Source organism: Dunckerocampus dactyliophorus, chromosome 7 (genome assembly GCF_027744805.1).
Source record: "Dunckerocampus dactyliophorus isolate RoL2022-P2 chromosome 7, RoL_Ddac_1.1, whole genome shotgun sequence".
Taxonomy (NCBI): Eukaryota; Metazoa; Chordata; class Actinopteri; order Syngnathiformes; family Syngnathidae; genus Dunckerocampus; species Dunckerocampus dactyliophorus.
Genome location: NC_072825.1, coordinates 14998231 through 15020084, shown reverse-complemented (window position 1 = coordinate 15020084; position 21854 = coordinate 14998231). Strand labels below are relative to the sequence as shown.

At 40.8% G+C, this 21854-nt stretch overlaps 1 protein-coding gene across 1 annotated transcript; it reads right to left on the bottom strand.

The window, feature by feature from the left end:
* Positions 1–2589: 2589 nt before the first annotated feature.
* On the bottom strand, positions 2590–12905 carry LOC129185116 (glyceraldehyde-3-phosphate dehydrogenase 2). Its single transcript, XM_054781816.1, has 11 exons — positions 12795–12905; positions 7180–7236; positions 6747–6843; positions 5019–5125; positions 4231–4321; positions 4017–4135; positions 3853–3934; positions 3605–3756; positions 3358–3520; positions 3177–3274; positions 2590–3090 (listed from the first exon to the last, which is right to left on the bottom strand). Exons 2-11 carry the CDS (start codon positions 7206–7208, stop codon positions 3021–3023), a joined length of 1008 nt encoding a protein of 335 aa, XP_054637791.1. The 5' UTR covers positions 7209–7236; positions 12795–12905; the 3' UTR covers positions 2590–3020.
* Positions 12906–21854: the final 8949 nt, after the last annotated feature.

The window sequence follows — 21854 nt, the reverse complement described above, 5'->3', positions numbered from 1 at the left end:
AAATCCATTATGGCTACACTCAAAATAGACTAAAAATGAGGACAATGTCATGATCTGTGTGCTGCTCTGCTGCCCTCTGGCTGTTTTCTGTTGCAGCACACGGGTACCGGCAGGAGGAGCTAATTTGACACACCTGCAGGCAATTAAGGAAGCTCTTCTTAAACTGCAGTCCAACACTTGTTCAGTGCCGGATTGTTACTCAGCCTACGCCAACTACCTGCTCTTTCCAGCATCTAGTTACCTCGTATTGCTACTCTCTGGTCATTCACTACCTTGTTTGCCTGTTCCTCCTGCAGTTGGGTTTTTCCCTGCAGTGGTGAGTCATTGTCCTGCTTGATTGTTCAGCAGCGTTTTCATTTCTATTCTGCCTACCTTTTTGCGCAGCTTTTTGTGTTTTTCTCTCTGCTAGTTTACGCAGCACTCTTCGTTCACTTACCTTTTTTCCCTGTGACTAGGTCCAGGAGTTTTATGTTGTACTTTCTAGTTTTGTTGTATGTTTTTCCCCACTTGTGGACAACCTTTGTTAATAAACCCTTTTGTTACGATTGTGCGCTCTCTGCATATTGGAATCCAAGTCCCGGCATAGCTGTTCCGAACAGACAATGTGTATTTTTGAAAAGTAACATCTAATTTGCCATTTTATGCTGTGTTGCTGCTCTGTAGGGCCACATGGTGGATGAGTGGTTAGCATGTTGGTCACACAGTCAGGAGATCGGGAAGACCTGGGTTTGAATCGCCACTTGGGCATCTCTGTGTGGAGTGTGCATGTTCTCCCCGTGCGTGCATGGGTTTTCTCCGGGTACTCCCGTTTCCTCTTACATTGCATGTTAGGTTAATTGGTGACTCTAAACTGTCCATAGGTATGAATGTGAGTGTGAATGGTTGTTTCTGTATGTGCCCTGCGGTTGGCTGGCGACCAGTCCAGGGTGTACCCCGCCTGTTGCCCGAAGACAGCTGGGATGGGCTCCAGCATGCTCCCGTGACCCTAATAAGGAAGAAGCGGTTTCGAAAATGGATGGATGGATGGATGAAAAAGGTGGACAAAGCAAAAGGTGTGTAACGCTTACCTGTCCATTCCTCTGTGGTATCCATAGTCCACAGTTGCTCTTCTCTTCAGCGGCGTGCATATTACAGCATCATTTGCTATTTTATGTAGTTCACTTGTAATATAAAGTTAGTCTCCTGCTAAGAATATCATTTATAGTGATAGCCTATCCATCCATCCATTTTCCTCCGCTTATCCGTGTATGGGTCACGGGGATAGCAGTCTCAGTAGGGAAGCCCTCCCGGCTGGGCATGCCCGGAACACCTCACCAGGGAAGCATCCGGACTCGATGCCCGAGCCTCCTCAACTGGCTCCTCTCGATGCGAAGAAGCAGCGGCTCTACTCTGAGCTCCTCACCCTATCACTTCAGGTGAATCCAGCTACCCTATGGAGGAAAGTCATTTCAGCCACTTGTGTCCACGATCTCATTCTTTTGGTCACAACGCAAAGCTCATGACCATAGGTGAGGGTGGGAACATAGATGGGTGGGTACATTGGGAACTTTGCCTTTCGGCTCAGCTCTCTTTTCACCACGACGGTCCGGTACAGCGACTGCATTGCAGCAGACGCTGCGCCGATCCGCCTGTCGACCTCACGCTCCAACCTTCCCTCACTCGTGAACAACACCCCGAGATACTTGAACTCTCCATCTGGGGCAGGACCTCATTCCCAACCCGGCCGGAGAAATCCACCCTTTTCCGACTGAGAACCATGGCCTGGGATTTGGAGGTGCTAAGTCTAATCCCAAAAGCTTCACACTCAGATTCAAACCGTCCTAGTAAACGTTGCAGGTCACAGGCCGATGAGGCCACTGGGACCACATCATCTACAAGTAGCAGAGACGAGATCCTATGGCCCCCGAACTGGACTGCCTCGACACCTTGGCTGTGCCTACAAATTGTCCATGAAAATTAGGAACAGAATTGGTGACAAAGGGCAGCCTTGGTGGAAACAGGCTTGACTTACTGCTGGCAATGTGAACCAGGCTCCTTTTCCGGTTGTACAAGGACCAAATGGCACGTAGTAACGCTCCAATAAATCCCATACTCCCGGAGCACCCCCCACAAGAGGGTACTTGGGAGTTGGGCAAACTCCCAAGTACCCTCCAGTACCCTGACAAGGCTGTAGAGCTGGTCCAGTGACCAGTATGAAAACCACATTGCGCCTCCTGTAGCCGAGGTTCGACTAACTGTCGTACCCTTCTCTCCAGCACCCTGGAATAGACTTTCCCAGGGAGGCTGAGGAGTGTGATCCCCCCATAATTGGAACACACCCTCCGGTCACCCTTCTTGAAAAGGGGGACCACCACCCTGGTCTGCCAATCCAGAGGTACGATTCCTGACTTCCACGTAATGTTGAAGAGACGCGTCAGCCAAGACAGTCCCTCAACATCCATAGCCTATCAAATGAAATAAAAAATGATTTTTTTTAAATATTAGTCTTGCTTAATATGTTTAAACAATGATAATTTGTGTGCAATAAACTGTCACAGTGTCAAAGCGTAGCATATTCATGTGTATTATTAAACAGGACAAAAAGGCGGCTTGAAGGTTTTCAAGTTTTATTTTTTGTCTCATTACTCTTTAGAGGAATTACAGTCACTCTGCCTCTCATGTTCCTTCTTCCACTGGTGAATAAGCCTTTGAAACACGCCAACATAGAGATGGGTACAGCAGTTAACCATAGTACTGAGCCAAAACGACAACTACAGTGGCATTGGGAGGTGAAGAGGGCAGGGGCACACAGACACAAATACTGTCAACAACTGATCATCTCATCATGAAAGAAAAAGACAAGATTAACTCAGAACACTTAACAGTTTCTGCTGCCTACTTGTACAGTATAGTAGTAGAGCTAATGGGCTGTGAACCTCAGACAGGGCTATGGCTGGGGCTTATGTGTAAAAGAGAAAGGAGGGGATGAAATGTGGGTGGGGGTGGTCCCTTTATGGACTTCCTTTCAGTACAGGAAGTGTCTACTCCTTGGTGTTCATGTACAGCAGCAGGTCAGCAACACGGTGGCTGTAGCCAAACTCATTATCATACCTGGAAGAGGAGCCAGAGGTGAGAAATTATCAAAATGCCATTTTAGGACAATCTTAGTTTAAATCTAGGGCAAACAAAAAACTAACCAGGAAATGAGCTTCACAAAGTTGTCATTGAGGGAGATGCCAGCGTTAGCATCAAAAATGGAAGAGTGGCAGTCACCAATGAAGTCAGAGGACACCACCTACAAAAACAAAGCAAGCAGTTAGCTTCTGATAATCAAATTTAAATACACCATTTTAAAAACATTGATAGTATTTGTGTCACCTGATCCTCAGTGTAACCAAGGATTCCCTTCATGGGCCCATGAGCGGCCTTCTTAACAGCTTCCTTAATCACAGCGTATGATGCAGGCTTTGACAGGCGACATGTCAGGTCTACCACAGACACATCAGCGACAGGCACCCTGAAGGCCATGCCTGTCAGCTTACTGGAGACGAATGCACAATATTACAATTCACTACCTCCTTGTCTCAATTAACAATGTACATTGTGTTTCTCTTTATGTCCTCACCCATTAAGCTCGGGAATGACTTTGCCCACAGCCTTGGCGGCTCCAGTGGAGGCTGGAATGATGTTCTGGTGGGCCCCACGGCCATCACGCCAGGCCTTGCCGCTGGGACCATCCACTGTCTTCTGGGTGGCTGTGTAGGCATGGACCGTAGTCTACAATGACAAAAATCTTTACCTTTCAACCCAATTATTCAGTGTACAGAAAATGGAAACGGTGCTTGTTGTTAGAGCTTTCTTACTGTAACTTACCATGAGAGCCTCTTCAATACCAAAGTTATCATGGATGACTTTGGCCAGGGGGGCCAGGCAGTTGGTGGTGCAGGAGGCATTGCTGTTAATAGAAACACATTCGGTTTATTTTAGAGTCACATCACTCGTTGTATTAACATTTTAAATAAAGAAGCCAGAATTACCTGACAATCGACATGGAGGAGGGATCATATTTGTCCTCATTAACGCCCATGACAAACATTGGGGCATCAGGTGAGGGTGCTGACACAACCACACGTTGGGCTCCACCACTGAGGTGAGACTATGGTGAGCCAGGATAAAAAGAGGGCACATGTTAGAAACTTGACAAGCTGCAGACAATGTGTGTCTACATATACTGGACGTCTATGTACATACAGAAGCCTTCTCCACACTGAGGAAGACTCCGGTGGACTCCACAACGTATTTTGCACCAACATTGCCCCAGGGGATGTCAGCTGGCTTCATGCTGGTGTCAGATAAAGAAGAGTAGAACTTCATTTACTACTGCCATGTAGAATAGGAAGGACTTTATCACTTCACAATTCGTACAATGAGATAAGGAGCAAACCTACCGAAAAACAAAAAGGAACAAACATAAGGCTATGGCCACACAAATATGGATTTTTTAAAAACATATTTTTCTATGCATTTTAGCTTTTATAAAAAAAAATCCAGAATGAAGCAAATGTTATGTATTTTTTGCGTAAATTAAGCATTGTCATGCATACAAATGGCTAAATGAACCAAAATGCATATACACGGAATTTAGAAGCTTCATTAAAATTGTGAATGTAGCATTCTACATTGGTCACGAGGTATCAGTAATTGTTTGGTGAGACAAGCACCAGACGATCACAGGAACAAACAGGCAGTTTACTCTCGACTTTGTGTGGACATAGCCTAAAAAAGACCAATACAGATAAAAAAAACACTGAGATAAAAAAAAGAAAAGAAAAAAAAGAAAGATTCAACACTCAAACCTATCTCACGTCCCTGTCAGTTTAATGTTTAACACCCTCCTTTTGTCTGCAGTGATTTTAGTCAACTGACAATGTATTGAAACAACAGGATTTTGACAGGTACAGTAGCAGCTATTTCACGAGGCTGACAGTATGTTGTCCAGGATTTACTTAACTGCTTAGGTTCATATCTGTGTCACTCACCACTGGAAGACAGAGATGGGGTTGCCATCAACGATAAGTTTACCATTCTCCTGGGACACTTCACCACGGTAACGGCCGTGGGTGGAGTCATACTTGAACATGTAGACCTAGAGGTGCGATGTTACTGGTGAATATGTGCGTTTCAACTAAATCACAAGCAAAAAAACAAGTAGTACAGTACCGTACGTGTAACTCTGTTATATCCACACAGGACACATTCATTCATTTTCTACCACTTATTTTGTTCGGTGTCACAGGCGAGCTGGAGCCTATCCCAGATGGCTCTGAGCGAAAGTACAGCATATACCAAGGACGCTAAATGATTGGGGTTGTCGACTTTTCCGCAAATTAATGGAACAGAGTGTACTACGCCATAATGGTGGGCAACAGTGTACAATGTATTCACTAACTCTGTGCTGAGTATAAAATACAGTTATGCGCTGTGTGTACACTTTGATGAAATGAGTATTATTTACTGAACAGAATGAATATTTATGTATATATACACAAATGTGTGAAAATCCATTTAGAAATATGACCTACATGGAGATGTCAATAAAAAACTGAGCAGCAGTATGAACTTTTTCCTTCTTTATTTTACTTTTTTCCTTCCTTACAATGTTGGTAATGCTTAATAATCAACATACAAAATAATAATAGTTTATTATACGGATAATTAACTGGAAGTATTTACACAAAGCAGTATTTTGTATAATGCACAATATAGTTTTCTTCATTTTCATGTGAATACCCAACTACTACAAATTAACATGTGTATATATATTTTCTTAACGCCTAACTGTCAACATGTGCCATATTATTTATTCATTACATCATCACTGTACTGTTAAACATCTTTAGTGCCTACATTTATTTACTTTCTTTCATACTTGGTCATCTCATACTTTACTCACTTGGCTAGGTTTTATGTTATAGGTTTACTGTATATTGTTAATATGTTTATTTTTAGATTTTTTTATAGTAGATTGTTTATCTTTCTTGTATAAATATTTGGTATATTGTGCTTTTTGTATTTTTCTGCTGCTGTAACATCTAAATTTCTCTGTTGTAGGATAAATAAAGTACAATCTAATCTAATTTATTCAGTAATGGCATTTTTAATATATCTGATAGAGTATAACCTAAATCATCATCATCACTGACTTGTCATTAATTCAACTAATCACTCTGAGAAACAAATTAGCTTAAAGCTATATTGTGTGGGACAACACGAAGTCTTGGCCACCGTCCAGTTTATTTACAACAACCAGTGTTATAAATCAACATTTTTATGACACATACCTGTCTTTGTTTTTGGGGAACCTGAAAAATGACAAATGTGGTCTTTTGGACGGTCTATTAGAGCAATTAATCACTGAGCAGTGTTTTTGAATTCTGCTCACCATCATGGTGGCCAAATCCACGCAGAGCGCACTACAGAACTGGATGCCGGGTTGACAGTCCTGTTCTTTTCTAGTGTCCTTGGTATATACTGGACTGACTGCATTCAATAACAAGGCACATTCAGACAAAACAACCACACACTCACATTCACACCGACAGGCAATTTAGAATCTCCAATTACCTCTGACATGCATGTTTTTGGACTGTGGGAAGAAACTAGCTTGAGTAAACCGACAACATTTGATCTAAAAAAACATTCTGGCTGTGAGGCAGACATTTGTGTGCTTCCATAAACACATTTCAAGTATACTTCTATTTTCTCACCATGTACTGCAGGTCAATAAAGGGATCATTGATGGCCACAACATTAATGCCTTTCTGAAGGCAGGCCCTCAACACAAGGCGGCCAATACGACCAAAGCTACAGAGAAGGAAAGACACAGTGAGATTGTTAATGTTACATTTTCATATCAACTAATTCCTGGGATGTACTATTACGGCCCTATGAAATCCGTTTTATTTTCTTCTAAAATCTGTTTTCATTTTTTACAATTCAGTTTTTTGACTTTGACACTTACTTTACCACTACAGAACGTGTGCTTGTTGTGACTCAATACAATGCCTGTTAATTAAATGGAAAAATCCTTGCATTTATTGATGCAATTAGGCAGCCTAAATGACCCTAACATTTTTGGATATTCTAATGTTTCTCTATCAATAATCACATGCTGTTGCTAAAAAAGTATTTCAAACTCACCCATTGATTCCAACACACAGGTCTGACATGGTTTCTTCTTGGGGGAGGCTGAGTTAACTGGAAAGAAGAGAAAAGCCAACATAAGAAAAACTGTTGACAGAAACATTACGTAAGTGCTGATTTGAGTTTAGACCAAATAAGTTATTGGCACATTACTGTGTGTGTGCGCACGCGCGCAAGTCTCTCTCAACATCTAATGAGCTACAAAAGTGTTATTTGTGAATGCACATGCACACAATATATCAAAGCAAATTCAAGAGATCCCTTCTGCTGTGTATGTGGAAGTGGTTTACCGCACCCCAAACTTCAATGAAAACGTACATAGTGAAGTAGATGTAATTTGTTACTATCTAAGTAAAAGCAGTGTAACATAGTAGGGTGAACACTTAACTACTTAAGATGCAGTACTGTATTTTTTGTTCACTTCAAAAAGCTGAGTGGCAGCGATATTCTTTCAATGCAGTGATGGAAAAGTACAACTTTTGACAGTGAATGTACTACAGGCAAGAGGAGGTATTATATCATGCATGAACATGTTTAGAAAACGATTGGGAGGATAAAACAGGCAGTGAGAACTGCAGTGAAAAGATCAGTTCAGGTATTTGACCCTTCTGCTCTGCCATCCACAACCCTCAACTTGTCCTAGTCTTGTTTCTGCATGGTTAACGTTAATAGGTTTACAAACGCTCATTGCTTTCTGAATCTTCTGACTCATGCTAAAACCAGCAGCGTTAACCACGTGTTCGCCTCAACAACAAACCTCAACAGGTTTTGTGTATGTTTTTGTGTGGGAGGTATGTAAGATCACTGTCGGTTGTCCTTGAAACTGATTGGATGTCATTGGATGCTATAATCTCCTTAACTGTGTGAACTGCGTGTGTGGTTGCATGTGTCTCAATAATGTTGGACAGGTTGTCAACCTGGTGAAATCCATTATGGCTACACTCAAAATAGACTAAAAATGAGGACAATGTGTATTTTAAAAAAGTAACATCTAATTTGCCATTTTATGCTGTGTTGCTGCTCTGTAGGGCCACACGGTGGATGAGTGGTTAGCATGTTGGTCACACAGTCAGGAGATCGGGAAGACCTGGGTTCGAATCGCCACTTGGGCATCTCTGTGTGGAGTGCGCATGTTCTCCCCGTACGTGCATGGGTTTTCTCCGGGTACTCCCGTTTCCTCTTACATTGCATGTTAGGTTAATTGGTGACTCTAAATTGTCCATAGGTATGAATGTGAGTGTGAATGGTTGTTTGTCTGTATGTGCCCTGCGGTTGGCTGGCGACCAGTCCAGGGTGTACCCCGCCTGTCGCCCGAAGTCATATGGGATAGGTTCCAGCATACCCCCGCAACCCTAATTAGGATAAGCGGCATAGAAAAAGGAACAAACATGGTCACCAAAAGAAGCTATATCCCAGTGTGGCTGTGTGCTTTCTTCCTTCTTCCCAACCAACATCACCTTTTGTGTGTTAACTAAACTCAATCACCTCCATTGTCTTGAAGTTTCTTTCCTCTCTGGCCCCTACTAGGCTTTGTCAATTCTAAGCACTCCATTTTCACTGAACACAGTAGGTGGCCCAACTTTTCAAACACAAAATGGCTGCTCCGCTTATAAATGATACCCTTTTAGATTTGAGAATCACAGACAACTAATGTGGTTAGCACGTCTGATTTTCAAACTCACGAATGATGTTTGTATTACAACTTGATAAAAACCTACCTTACATACACTGCGAGTTATGTTCAATTATCACATGTTTCTAATGGCACTTGCCTTCAGATCTAGTATTCAGCACACATTCACACACATTAAATCTGCCAGTACACAGAGGCAGCATTGTGCCGAGCCAACCAGTCAAGTCTAATGTTGGGAACAGCAGCTTGAAATCTGCTGACACTCATTTAAATGTAGAGCGGAACACACAACAAGGGTTCCACTAATGGCTTGACTGTGGTCACAAAAAAAGTGTTGTGAAAATAGCACAGAGTGAGTGAAATTCTGAAAATGAAAATGATAGGGTCATCCCAAAGCCTTTGTCACATTGTACTTTAAAACGGCAGTCCAGAATCAGCGAAGAATAAAAAAAAAGCTACACCACACAACCCTGGTCTAGTGGTTAGCATGTTGGCCAACACAGTTACAGTCTGGAGATCTGGAAGACCTAGGTTCAATTCTCTCTTGGGCATTTCTGTGTGGAGTTTGCATGTTCTCCCCGTGTGTGCGTGGGTTTTCTCCGGGTACTCCGGTTTCCTCCCACATTCTAAAAACATGCAGGTTAGGTTAATTAGAGACTCAAAATTGTCCATAGGTATGAATGTGAGTGTGAATGATTGTTTGTCTATATGTGCCCTGCGATTGGCTGGCAACCAGTCCAAGGTGTACCCCGCCTGTCGCCTGAAGTCAGCTGGGATAGGCTCCAGCATGCCCCCGCGACCCTAAATAGGAGAAGTGGTATAGAAAATGGATGGATGGATACACCACACATGGTGGGTGTTTTCCATTGAACTCCTGTACTACCTTGTGTTATGGTTCAATATTTTTTCGATACAAAAAATAAATTACCTTGCCTTTTTTAATTTGACTGTTATCGAAATTGCCAACATTTTTCAACATTTTAAGCATGGTATGAATGTGGGAGGCGGAGCTCAGTGGCTCTGTGCTTGACAATGCAACCTATGCCAGAGTTGTCGATCGCAGATACACTGAGCTTTCAGCACAGAGCGACGTCAGAAGTTGATGAAATAAATATGAAACTGCGTATTGCTCGATACAGGGGTCATAGTTCGGTCCGTATGTGTATTGAACGGTTCCATACAGACACTTGTATTGTTACACCCCTACTAACAACATAAATAGCGCAATGCATTATTGGTAGGACTCTCTTGCGTTGTACAGTAGGAAACGTGAGGTAAAACATTCATTCATCATTCATCTATGCCGCTTGGAGATAAAAACATATTTTTCTAAATATGGCAACAACGTCATGCTTGCCATGCATGCACCAACTTTTTTGACGTCTATTTTGAGGAAGCTAGAACAAAGTATGTTTTCCAGTAGGCATTTTCTTTTTCAGACTAAACTAGTTGGCCAAAAAGCCTCTTTAACAAGTCCAGAATGTTCTATCTCATTGAAATATTTCCTTCTCCGAGTTCAGTTTTTGTACTTCATTCTTCCTCCAACTGCCTGCTCACCAGCAGTGTTAGTGAGCACTCAACACTCACAATTTTGTACTATTCGCTTGTGTTTTACGGTAGGGTTTTTTTGGTCCCACCCCCACCTTCTCTTCCCAACCACCCAGCGAATGATTAAAAATCCCCACCCTCCTTCCATCAGCCCATTTGTTCATTTTTACCATTCTTAGCAGTCCACCTCATTAAGCCCTGCCCTCCCTCTGAGCTACGACCTATTTTCCACACAGAAATCCTTGCAGTAGTGGGGTGGTGGGAGGGGGTCACCATGGCTGGGAAATAGACACTTCCAAACAATACTGACTCTACAATGTCTACACCTCAATTGTAGTATGAAATAACCAAGTGTAGTCCCTTGCTGCCACCCTTTATTGGCTACAATTCCTTTTTTAGAACAAAAAATGCACTTGAACTCATGACACTCCCCCAACCTTCTTTTGTCCTGCCCTCAGCGTCTCTTGCCTATTCAAACTTTCATTGTACTGTCAATCCCTCAGCCACTCCTTCCATCCCTGCTTTTACACTGCAGTTGGCTGATTGGATGTTCCTTCTGGACTACAGCCAATCAGGGCATGTTTTCACTTGTAGGCCGCCTCCCTATGAATCAGAATTTAGTAGCAGTTTAACTTTAAATACAAACCAAAAACAATTATAGTGCCTACCACAACATTCATTCTTCTTACTGCCCTTTGCCAGTTTCTGACAATGTCACCTTGCTGCCACATAAGACACACACAACAAGCTGCACACTCAGCAGGTTTTACTTCCTGAGGACAGCAGGACACAAACAACATGTCTGCTCTTTGAATAGGACTTCCTCTGAGTGATAAGTGGGATCAGCAGCTCCAAAAAAATACAAAGCCTTTGCATGAACAAACCAACCACCATGAATAAATGAAAGGTGCACCATGCCTGCCTGCAGAAGATTCAGTAGGAGAGGCAGGCCATGTGATGACTCTGCAGAGGAAATGAAGGTAGGCAAACACTGCCCCTGTGTGCCAGAAGCACCCCACAGTTGCGTTTGAATGATACTTTCAGCTTTCAGAATCGCACACACATATGCAAACACTGGCTTACAACCCTGTTTTGCTAATAATAATATTAGGAGTAATAACAATGTAACACTTCCTACAAAAAGGTGTGTAGTTGAGAGTACCTGCTATAACTTGTCATTACATACTACAGGGATGTTTTAAACTACAGGCCTGTGCTTCATGACATCCAGTCATCTAGAATGTGTACTGTGGATTGAGTGTTATTATCCCATCAGCACTTGATCTGAGATATCAAAATAAATATTGGCAGTGGCTCTTCGTCTCAGCAGCAGCTCGAGGCCTGCACTGACCTTCTACAGCTGGAGTGATGACCTTCATCTCACAGCTAAAGGTCATCACCCCTTACATGGCTGATGGCTGTATTTGTAACACAGAAGTGGATTCAATATACTGTAAAGCACGACTTCAACAGAAACATAGATACAGTGCATGTTGCTCGAAACACTTTGCTTGCTTGATAAAACAAGACACCTTCTTCTTCTTCTTCCCCTCCTTGTTTATAGGACAATTATAAAGCATCTCTTATTTCATCACATGCCCTCGCTCACACACACAATGATCCAACTGCGCCAGACGTTACACTTCACTATGAAGAGACACCGCCACGTAGCTCTTTCCACAATCATTTCGCCATATATGTACATCACAACAAGACCGCGCTCAAAGTACTGGATTGTATGTCGTCACTGCACATTCTAATGAAAGAATTGCCGTTGATGGCAGCAAAGTAATACGTTGAGTCAAGTTACGTAACACGGCCATATTACTTCCGCAAAGATGCAGCAAGGGGAGCCGCCAATGTCACGTTACCCGCGAAGCAAGGTTGCTCCAGCAACAGACAAAACTCTACGCTAGTTTCACATTTTCAGTTCCTGGGTTAATTTATAAAATTATGCACAGTTTATGTGAAATTACAAGTGTAAACCTAATGATGCAACAGTGCTTGAATTATACAACCAGACCGGCGCCATAACCGCATCTCCTCCCATCTGAGGGCTTATCCTCCATTCCAGAGAGAAGATAGGCCTGTATCCCCTAGAAGACGCCCTTTAGCGTTCTCAATGGTGCCCAGTCATTATATTGCACATTTTAAACAGCTATTTATTAGTAAAATAAGACGAATGTCTAAAATGAACCAACGCAGGGTCATCTTGAGACAGTAGCTTCCGCGAGCCAAAATAGGACGTCGGGGATCATGTCATGTCGTCGTGTCAAATTCGTAACGTACATACAATCATCTTAAGGACATTCGTGACTACGCTTTACAATGACGTCACCACACTGTGCACTACTTGTCTTGTTTGAAACAAAAATTGTCGGATATCCGTTACGTGCGGGTTAGTGGTGTCTAAAGCAGGCTTACGACTTACCTCACGGTTGATGCTTCCTCAGTCCGAGTGCACAGCCCACTGCGCCGCCTTCCGCTTTTATACATGACACGTGCCTCGCGCAGCCGGGTTTCCTTGGTGACATGACGTCATGCCATCCTTTCCTGCTAGCGTCCATTCTGAACCGGGCGCCTGACACGACCGCTCTTCGCTGCCTGCCATAGCAACCATCATGTTCGAGCAGGTGGTGGAATCTTACAAAATATGACAGACCACAGGGGCAAAGAAAGCAGAAATGATAACCTATGTTGTGCTGAAATAATGGCATGCTTCATCAAATAATGCGGTGGAAAGGGAAATGTTGACTATTAGGCTTTTCACTCAGGCAGAATCCTTTTTGCAGAGTGGGGTGTGGGTGCAACGTGTGTCTGGCATGTTATATAATGGTGCAATAGTAGTAATACGTCACTGTCACAAACAACAATACTGTATATTCTTAACGTGCTGGCTATACTGCAGTGTCATGTTGGTTATCCTCTGCTGGTTAGAACTGCACTACTTGTGTACACTAATATCACACCACGTTTGCGCAAGGCTACGTGCAGCAGGATGTGTACAACATGGGAAATCCCTGCAGTGCCGTTGATCATTGGAGCAACATCCTCTTGTCAAAATATGTGGTTAGTGTTGGATTTCCAGAGAATGAGGGCATATCTAGCTAGCTATCCCACTTATTTCCTTTTGAATCATAATGTTTCATCTTTTGGATAATTGTATGCTTCCCACTTTGGGAAATGCCTATTGTCCATTTCTTTCCCAGCAACAGCTTGTGCACAAATAGAAGTCTATAAAAGTCTATAAACGCATGCTTGTATGAGTTTGATGTGGAAGAACTGTAACAGAACCCTGACCTCAAATACGTTCGGGCTGACCCAGAATTCAGCTATAGTTCGCCTACACCTCTCTCTGGTCCAACATCTGTAACCTCTGACTTCACAAATGTTCTTCTGGATGAATGGACACAAATAATCACACAGACACACTCCCAATATTTTATAGAAATGGAAAGGAAGTTGTTATAGCAACTACATGTATTTCGAGTTTCACTTTTACAGGTACCTTGTGTGGCCCAGAGGCCATTTACATGAGCAGTCCATTTTATGTTGGCCACTGGCATATTCTGAAAATGTATTCATTATTAAAAAGCCACCAATTTGCTTTGTTACCTATAAACACAAAGCTAAGATGTTGATGTTTTGTTCAGATAGCTCTTCATATATTGATCTACATTGGATTAGTTTTAGCATCTTTAATGTACAAAATGTATCAAAGGCATCATTCATTTTTCTTTATAAGCGGCCCTTGGTGGAAAAAGTTTGGACACCACGGGGTTACGTCATATATGCAGATATATCATTCGATCTGTGTATCATAACCTAATCTAACAACGTAATTCAATGTACTGTACTTTAGTGATTGTTTCAATTGGGACGCCTATAACATGTATCCTGAGCCTGTTTTAAACTGCTATATTGTACAATTATTTGTAAAAAAAACTCATCTGATGTCACAATTGTCACAAGTGCAAGTCATTAGGGAAGTAAGAAACCACCCCTTTTGTACTCTGATGGTAACCAGGTCAGCGACTATCCGATTATGATAACACACGCGAACGCAAATATTAAACAATGGCGACATCCTGTGGACAAACATTGGATGTACAATCATACAATAGTAACCACAATAGTTTTGCCAGTGCTCAGCATTTTTTTAGACTAAAACTGCTGCTATCTTTTGGATCAACATGATCAAAGGGTGGACACATATTTCCAAACTAGACAATGTAATACATATTCTTACAAATATCTTCGATAGGAGATTATTTGAGCCCAAGAAGGAATTGCACTGTTGCTGTTTCAGGTTCACCACTAACCTGTTTCCTGACTGGAGATTGTAGCGTGATCACACATAATAAATACAATTACATCCTAACACATGGACTCATCTCACCTGCTATGTCAATGTGCTATCCCGTTTCTGACTTTGCAGAAGAATATGCTACAATCAGTTTAGCAAGTCACATGCTTCATTTGCATCTCCATATAAAAGGGGCATCAGCATCAGCTTCAAGACATAAACCACACTGTTTATTTTATAAATGTGTGGGCCTAAAGTCTTATTAAATTATTACAACACAATATAACATGCTAGTAATTAGAAGTTGAAAATAACAAATTTCATTTACTGGTGTTATTGTAATTGAGTAGTTTTTTATTATTATTATTATTTGTACTTTTTAAGTCGTTTAAAATCTGTACCTGTAGTTTGAAGAAAATATATTTTTGTACTTTGCTACATTTGAATAGAGTAGATAAAATATACATTTTTAAAAGATACACCTGGAAACAGTATTGAATGATAGGCCAGGTGATACAATCTGCAGGAAGATGACAACTTATTTTATTTTCGCACTTTAATTCAGAAAGGCGTTGGTGTCATTACACTTGCACCACTTTATACGATTTGCAGTACATAAGAGACCCCGCTTATATCTATAACTAAGTTACTAGTCCTAGTAACTTTTACTGTGAATACAATTTCAAATCATTGATGTTTGTGCATCTCCTTGAGTTTACTGTCAGCAAAATAACTGTACTTTTACTTGAGTATTTTCCACCTAGCTAGCACACAGCTATTTTGGCTACCCATAGCAATAGCTACAGTATTAGCTAGCAGTAGCAACCTGTTATAGCTCAGAACACTAGCTAACTTGCTACTAGGTGAGCAGATGTTTTTGACACAAATAAAGAACAAACACACATAGTAACGTAGTAATTTGCACCACTTGTGTCATGACGTTACCTGTTAAATTTGATTCTAAGGACTGTAACTGACAGCAGACACGCTGTAGTGCAGTAGTGGCGACAAATAGATGATAGACCGGAAACATGGTAACGATCGTGATGCCTTATGGGATTTGTAGTATTATATAGTGTACGTGCGACTCGTCAGTTGTTGTGTAATGTAGATGCATTACATATACAATGTGTAATAACATTACGTAAATTATTAGTAAATTATAGTACAGTATTGTACATTACTTTCTTATAATGGTTAAAATATTACAAAATTACACTACAATTAACTGTTATTCATTGTATTACTTACTGTATTTATGTTGGGGCACAAACTTGAAATGATAGGGTGGAACATACACGTGCACATTTTTCTTGGTGCAGCAGAGGGCGCTCTTGTCTTGAAGACAATGTGAGAATGGTTCACGTTGAGACTCACTAATATGATGAAGCTTAACAGCATTAACAATACTCTATGTAGAATGTGTAAAAATTCTGTACAAATATTTTATTCAGTAGCTGCTTCAGAATACACAATGACAATATATGTATCTATATATATACATACAGTATATATAAAAATAGCACTGTGCCCATTTTATTACCTTACCTTACCTTTTTTACATGAACCTACAGTATTGATAGAATATATAGTCAAAGTGACACTTCATGTTCGCCTGCACGGTCAGTGACACATAGGAGCCCAAATCAGGTAACCCAAACTATACCCTGCGAATAATAATAATAATAATAATAAATCATTTAATTTAATGGTGCGAGAACACATGAACTAGAGGAGCAAGCACCCTAAACAATAAATATTGAACATACATCTCTGCCTACTTTGACCACTTTGTGGTTATGAAAATAATATCACTATGGGGACATTTTATGAAATGAAAAAGATGTCCACTGCTGAACCTGACGTGCTGCCCATACTTCCAAGTACACTTTCCACTGATATTTGTATTTGATTCCACTGATTTTTTTGTCTTCCACACACCACATAATGTCTTCTTGGCAGCTTGTGCAGAACAACATAGTATTTATTGATATTTAAGCTTCCTTTTGTAAACTGTCAGCTGAAATGAGCCACTAACCAAATGACAGATCTTTCATATTCATCTCCCACCACTACTTAACAGGAAATTTCAGTCTGAGCTGAGGTGTGGGGGGTGTGCATATATATCTTGGTGCAGATGTGAACATATTAGAATTTGGGGTTTCCCTCATCCACAACACTAGAAAAACAAACCATTTGTCATTATACGTCCAACTATTATAATCAATTCCATATGCTACACTAATGTCAGGCATTTAAAAGTCGGATCATTAAGCTTTATTTTCACGTTTACATAACTCTATTAATTATACATATATAAATTATATGTGGGATAGTTTTTCTTCACAGCCATTTAAGACGTCCCTAATACTACAAGCTCAAACAGTTCATCACACCGAGCCCCAAGGTAGCCTTAAAACAACCTTTTGACCACCTCAGGCAAAGTGGCGGCCCTCACCGACAATATTTTCATAGGCTGAGAATTATAAGCGTTTAAAGTGGTACTAAACGCAACGTTTCTCTCTTACTAGGATCTGCTTACCATCATTCAACCACAATGTCTGGTAAAGAGGCTTGGGGGCCAGGATTAAAGCATTCATCATGACAATTATTTGTTTTTGTAGCATATCAGCTTTTTATGAAAGAATAAAAGTGTAAATATAAAGAAAGATGGAAGTCATCGTGTCTTTCGAGATGGGGAATTTCTATAAATAAAGTTTCTGTTTTTGTACTTTGTGCAGGAGAAGTGAATCGCCCCTCTCTTTCTGCACATCTTACTGGAGCATTTTCCTCAGGACAGTGTGAACCGCTCAAGAAACTCTGCTCCTGTAGAATGTGAGGCACAAAAAACGGCATTTAAAAGGAGAATCTCAGATTGATGTATAGAGTGAATGCAATGCTAGTTTCTGGAAAATGCAACAATATATGAATGCTGGTAAGAAGAACTTGAAAAGTAGGTTACGTGTACACTGGTAATTAAGTAAGCGAAATGAAAAGAAATAATATTGAACTAACTCAAGCAAAAGTGCAAGAAAGAAGTGAGATATAACTGGGAAAATGTGTCTTTTTCCAAATGTTTCTATTAGTAAATCTTGTATGAAAACAATGTTGACAGATGATGAAGCTATAATTCTCCTTGGTCTTAGGTGCACGTGCAAGGAGACCTTAATGAATTATTAAAAAAAAAAAATTGAGCCGGACACTTTAAAGCAAGAATATGGACAAAGTAATAGATGATTTAAAAAAAGAAGATATTTAAAAAAAAAAGCATCACACGCCAGCATTTCCCCCACATACATTCACACCAGACTGTGGGCTACTTACTAAAATGTTTTTAAAAAAATCATTCAAAGCTTCATTGCAACGTCTTTTCTCATTTAAATTGTAAGTTTTTGGTTTCTTACTTTGTCCTTCTTATCCACTCTGTTTGAAACCCTTTTAGTTTCAAATAAATAAATTGGAGGCTAACTTGTTAGCTTGCTAGCATTCTACGCGTAAAGCCATCGCAGTCTATTGCGTAGCCTGCGCATTAGCAATGTGGTGTAAAGAAAGAATAATAGGAGTGTAAAGGTGACTATAGGGGTGTTATTTCCTCCAGGGCTCTAGTAATGGTAGAAACATCATAAATATCCTCTTGTCAAAATAAAGTCATACAGATTTTCTATGCTCTAACTTAAAAAATATTCCATTTATTAACACTGAATCCTACTACGCGGACATTCACTTATCACGGCTGGGTCTGGAACCAATTAACCGTGATAAACGAGGGACTGTATATGGCAGACTTACTGTTCACTACAAATGACGCGACACACAGCCATTATTGTCTGAAGAGCTGGCAACATAAGCAAACACCAGGATAACTGTCGTGGGAGTGTCATGCTTTGAGCCTGCATGAGTGCTGCCAGCACTGGGGAGCTGCGGTTCATTAGGGGAAACACAAATTCCAACATGTACTGTGACATTGTGAAGCACAGCATGATCCCCTCCCCCGGGAAACTGGTCCGCATGGTTTTCCCAAATGATTACGAGCCCAAACACGCCTCTAAAATGCCGAGTGCCTTTTTGAGGAACCTGAAGGTGAAGGTGATGGAGTGGCCATGTATGTCTCCAGACCTGAACCCACTTAAGGTCAATTCTAACTGTCAACTGTGCATGAGGCTGGAGAGCATTAAGTTCCACAGAGTACATTTTAAACCAGGCCTAATTTCACAAACCCAACACAGACCAAACCAGCTTGGTGAGCTTACTACGTATACGTGCCACATACTCTCTCAAACGTCTCCAATCAACGTAATTGCCAAGCAAACATAGGGTAAAAGGATAATTACTCAGTGGGATGTGTGTGTGATAAATGAACCTGCTCCTCCACCTAACTTCTGGTACCACCTGGACAGATCTCTTCTATCCTTTGCTGCCTCTGTGTTTGCTTTGGCCTGCATGCCACTGAGGGCTTGGAACTGTCACTTCATCACAGCCGACTCTTGTTGTCCTTGGAGATTGCAGAAGGATGTCTGTTAATCTGATCTAAAATCCTCGACCGAGATTTGGCAACTTCCTGACAAACACCTATGAGTCTACAGCAAAGTTGGTCTAAAAACCTTGTCTCTTTGAGAGATGGACTGTCTATAATAACTCTACAAGGAGCCTCAGCTTCAAATGTGTGTGGGATATTTTTGCGTCGAAGTTGGACTATGGAAGCCAAAGGTGTTGTGAAATAAATTTGCTTCTGAAATGTCACTGCCAACAACAGTATGTGAAATGCAGGGAACAAGAATAAGTGCTGTAATTGTACATACTAAATTTAAAGTGGTTAGTCTCATTGTAATTTACTAATTGATTTATAACTGGGTGATAGTATTTGCTACTGCTGCATGGTGGCAGTGTGGTTAACACATTTGGCCCCCCGGTTTGGAATCCAGCTTAAATTGAACGGGATAAGTGGTAGACATTGAACGAATTATTTGTTCCAAAGTGAATGTAATGCCAATGGTCAAAGGAATCTGAGCGGTATTACAATATACCGTAATTTCCAGTGTATAAGCCGCTACTTTTTTCTTAAACTTTGAACCCTGCGGCTTACGAACTTGTGAACCCTTTGGAAATCGCAGGAGGTATTTACTCAATATAACAACCTGACTCACGGTGTCATCTTACAACAAACGCTGAACTCATCACACAGCAACTTAACACTCAAAAGGTAGCTAGGAAATACACAAGTACCAATATGAGTTTAAAATAAAAAAATATTTAACGTTTTCACATAATGCACTGTGTCCAAGCAAAGCATTCATTGGTGCCTGCTGGGGCGCTGCAATGACATCAGCCTCCCTCTGGGCTCTCCTCTTGCTCCCTCTGGTGGACAGAGGCAGCATTGCAGCGCCATTAACCCATCCATCTATTTTCTATGCCGCTCGTCCTCCAATTAAATGCTTTGCTCAAACAAAATGCATTATGGGAAAATGTTAAAATAGTTTTTTTATTTTATTATTTTATTTTAAACTCGTATTGGTACAATTCCTAGCTAGCTTTTGAGTGTTAAGTTGCCATGTGATGAGTTTAGCGTTCTTTGTAAGATGACGCTGTGAATCAGAATGTTACACTGAGTAATGTCCTCCTACAATTTCCAAGGGGTTCACAAGCTCGTCGTGAGTTCACTGATAGCTCGTGATCATTGTATTCCAATTAGTAAGTCTCTTTTAGGCAGTTAGGATTCTGCATGAGTCGCGGTCTCTAAAATTGACCTCTGACCTGTGTGTATACATGTGCATCTGACTACTTTTTATGGATTTGCAGCAGAAATTGTCCACATGCACAACATTACTATTTTCTTTCACTGTGGCACTCTGATGTGGTTAGATGTGGTTAACATATACGCACAAGAGAAATGTTAATTTGTCATAAACTGCGCTGGTTGAAGCCAGAGCTAAGGTTCAAAGAATGCAATAAGTCAATGTTGGTGTGTGTGTGTGTGTGTGTGCGCGTGTGTTTGTGTGTGTCCAAGACGTGGTATGGCAAGAGTAAAATGACATACTTCAGAGTACAAAAACATCAGGTTGGTCCCAGGAGAGATGAGCAAACGTTCTTGGACGGAAGGAGAATGCGAAGAAAAAGCCAACAAGGAAGAAAGATGAGCAACACTCAACCAAATCAAAACATAAATGGACTACTGACTAATTTTAAAGGCTTATCAATTCAGTTTAAAAGGCAGCATTTGAGAATAAATATGCTATTTATGCATTTAATACTTACCCTTTGAGATAAGTGTATTTTGACTGCAGTATAAGAATGTTTCCAAATTGTACTTTTAAGACATAATCCTTTCAGTGTTAAGAATAAAGTTTATTATTGTAACTAATCCAAAAAAGGATCAATGAATTATACAACTTTGTCTGAGAAAAATGATAGCTTTTATAAAAACCTATAGTACCGTAGTGAAGCTGTAAATTAGGTAATACACCTGGGGTGCTGCTCTTGAAGTGTGTTCTGTATTATATCATAAGATAATGGTAAACATTTAGAGCCAAATTCTACAAACTGTTTTCACAGCTGTGGGCCGAGTGTGTGAATGCTACATCTGGATTTGGAAAAACGTTAAAGAGTATAAAAGATTATGAAAACAAACTGACAGAATGCTGCTGTTTTGACATTTTAATCTAAATTCTGAGAAGAACTACATGCAATTCAGAGTCTGACATTTATTCAATGCCTCTCTTACTGAGCTGGTAATTATACAAAAGACAACGAGTTGCATGCACACCTTCTGCGTCGTCTATGTATATAGACAAATTCTCTCGACTCTTCTTTTCCTCTGGTCAAGTATTTTCCATCAATCCAATTTCTCTGACCGGTATTTCCCAATTCTTATTGGTGGACTCGAGATATATGTCTGTACCTCCCCCATCACCTCAGTGCATCAACACTCAGTCCTGCATGTGTCCTCTCCCGTCATTGTTAGACTACTCATACGTCCCTCTCACTCAGCACTACTTCCTTAGTTCATCTCTACCTTGCAAGTATTGTGCACTGAACACATCGTTCGGCAATTGCCCACCCATGAAACATATGAAAGTTGTTTGTGTGGATGCTTTGGTATTTGTAGAGATTATGTCAAGTGATCGTTTGTACTTTTGCAGTGACTCGAATATAAAACAATATATTTTCCCTCGAAAACAGTCTGAAAAG

Excerpts from the sequence above, each read along its gene's own strand:
- LOC129185116 (XM_054781816.1), bottom strand. The coding sequence starts at position 7,208 with ATGTCAGACCTGTGTGTTGGAATCAATGG. Across the intron at positions 4,322-5,018 it reads CCCATCTCTGTCTTCCAGTG|CATGAAGCCAGCTGACATCC; the intron begins GTGAGTGACACA and ends ATCTGACACCAG. Across the intron at positions 3,521-3,604 it reads GTCATTCCCGAGCTTAATGG|TAAGCTGACAGGCATGGCCT; the intron begins GTGAGGACATAA and ends ATTCGTCTCCAG.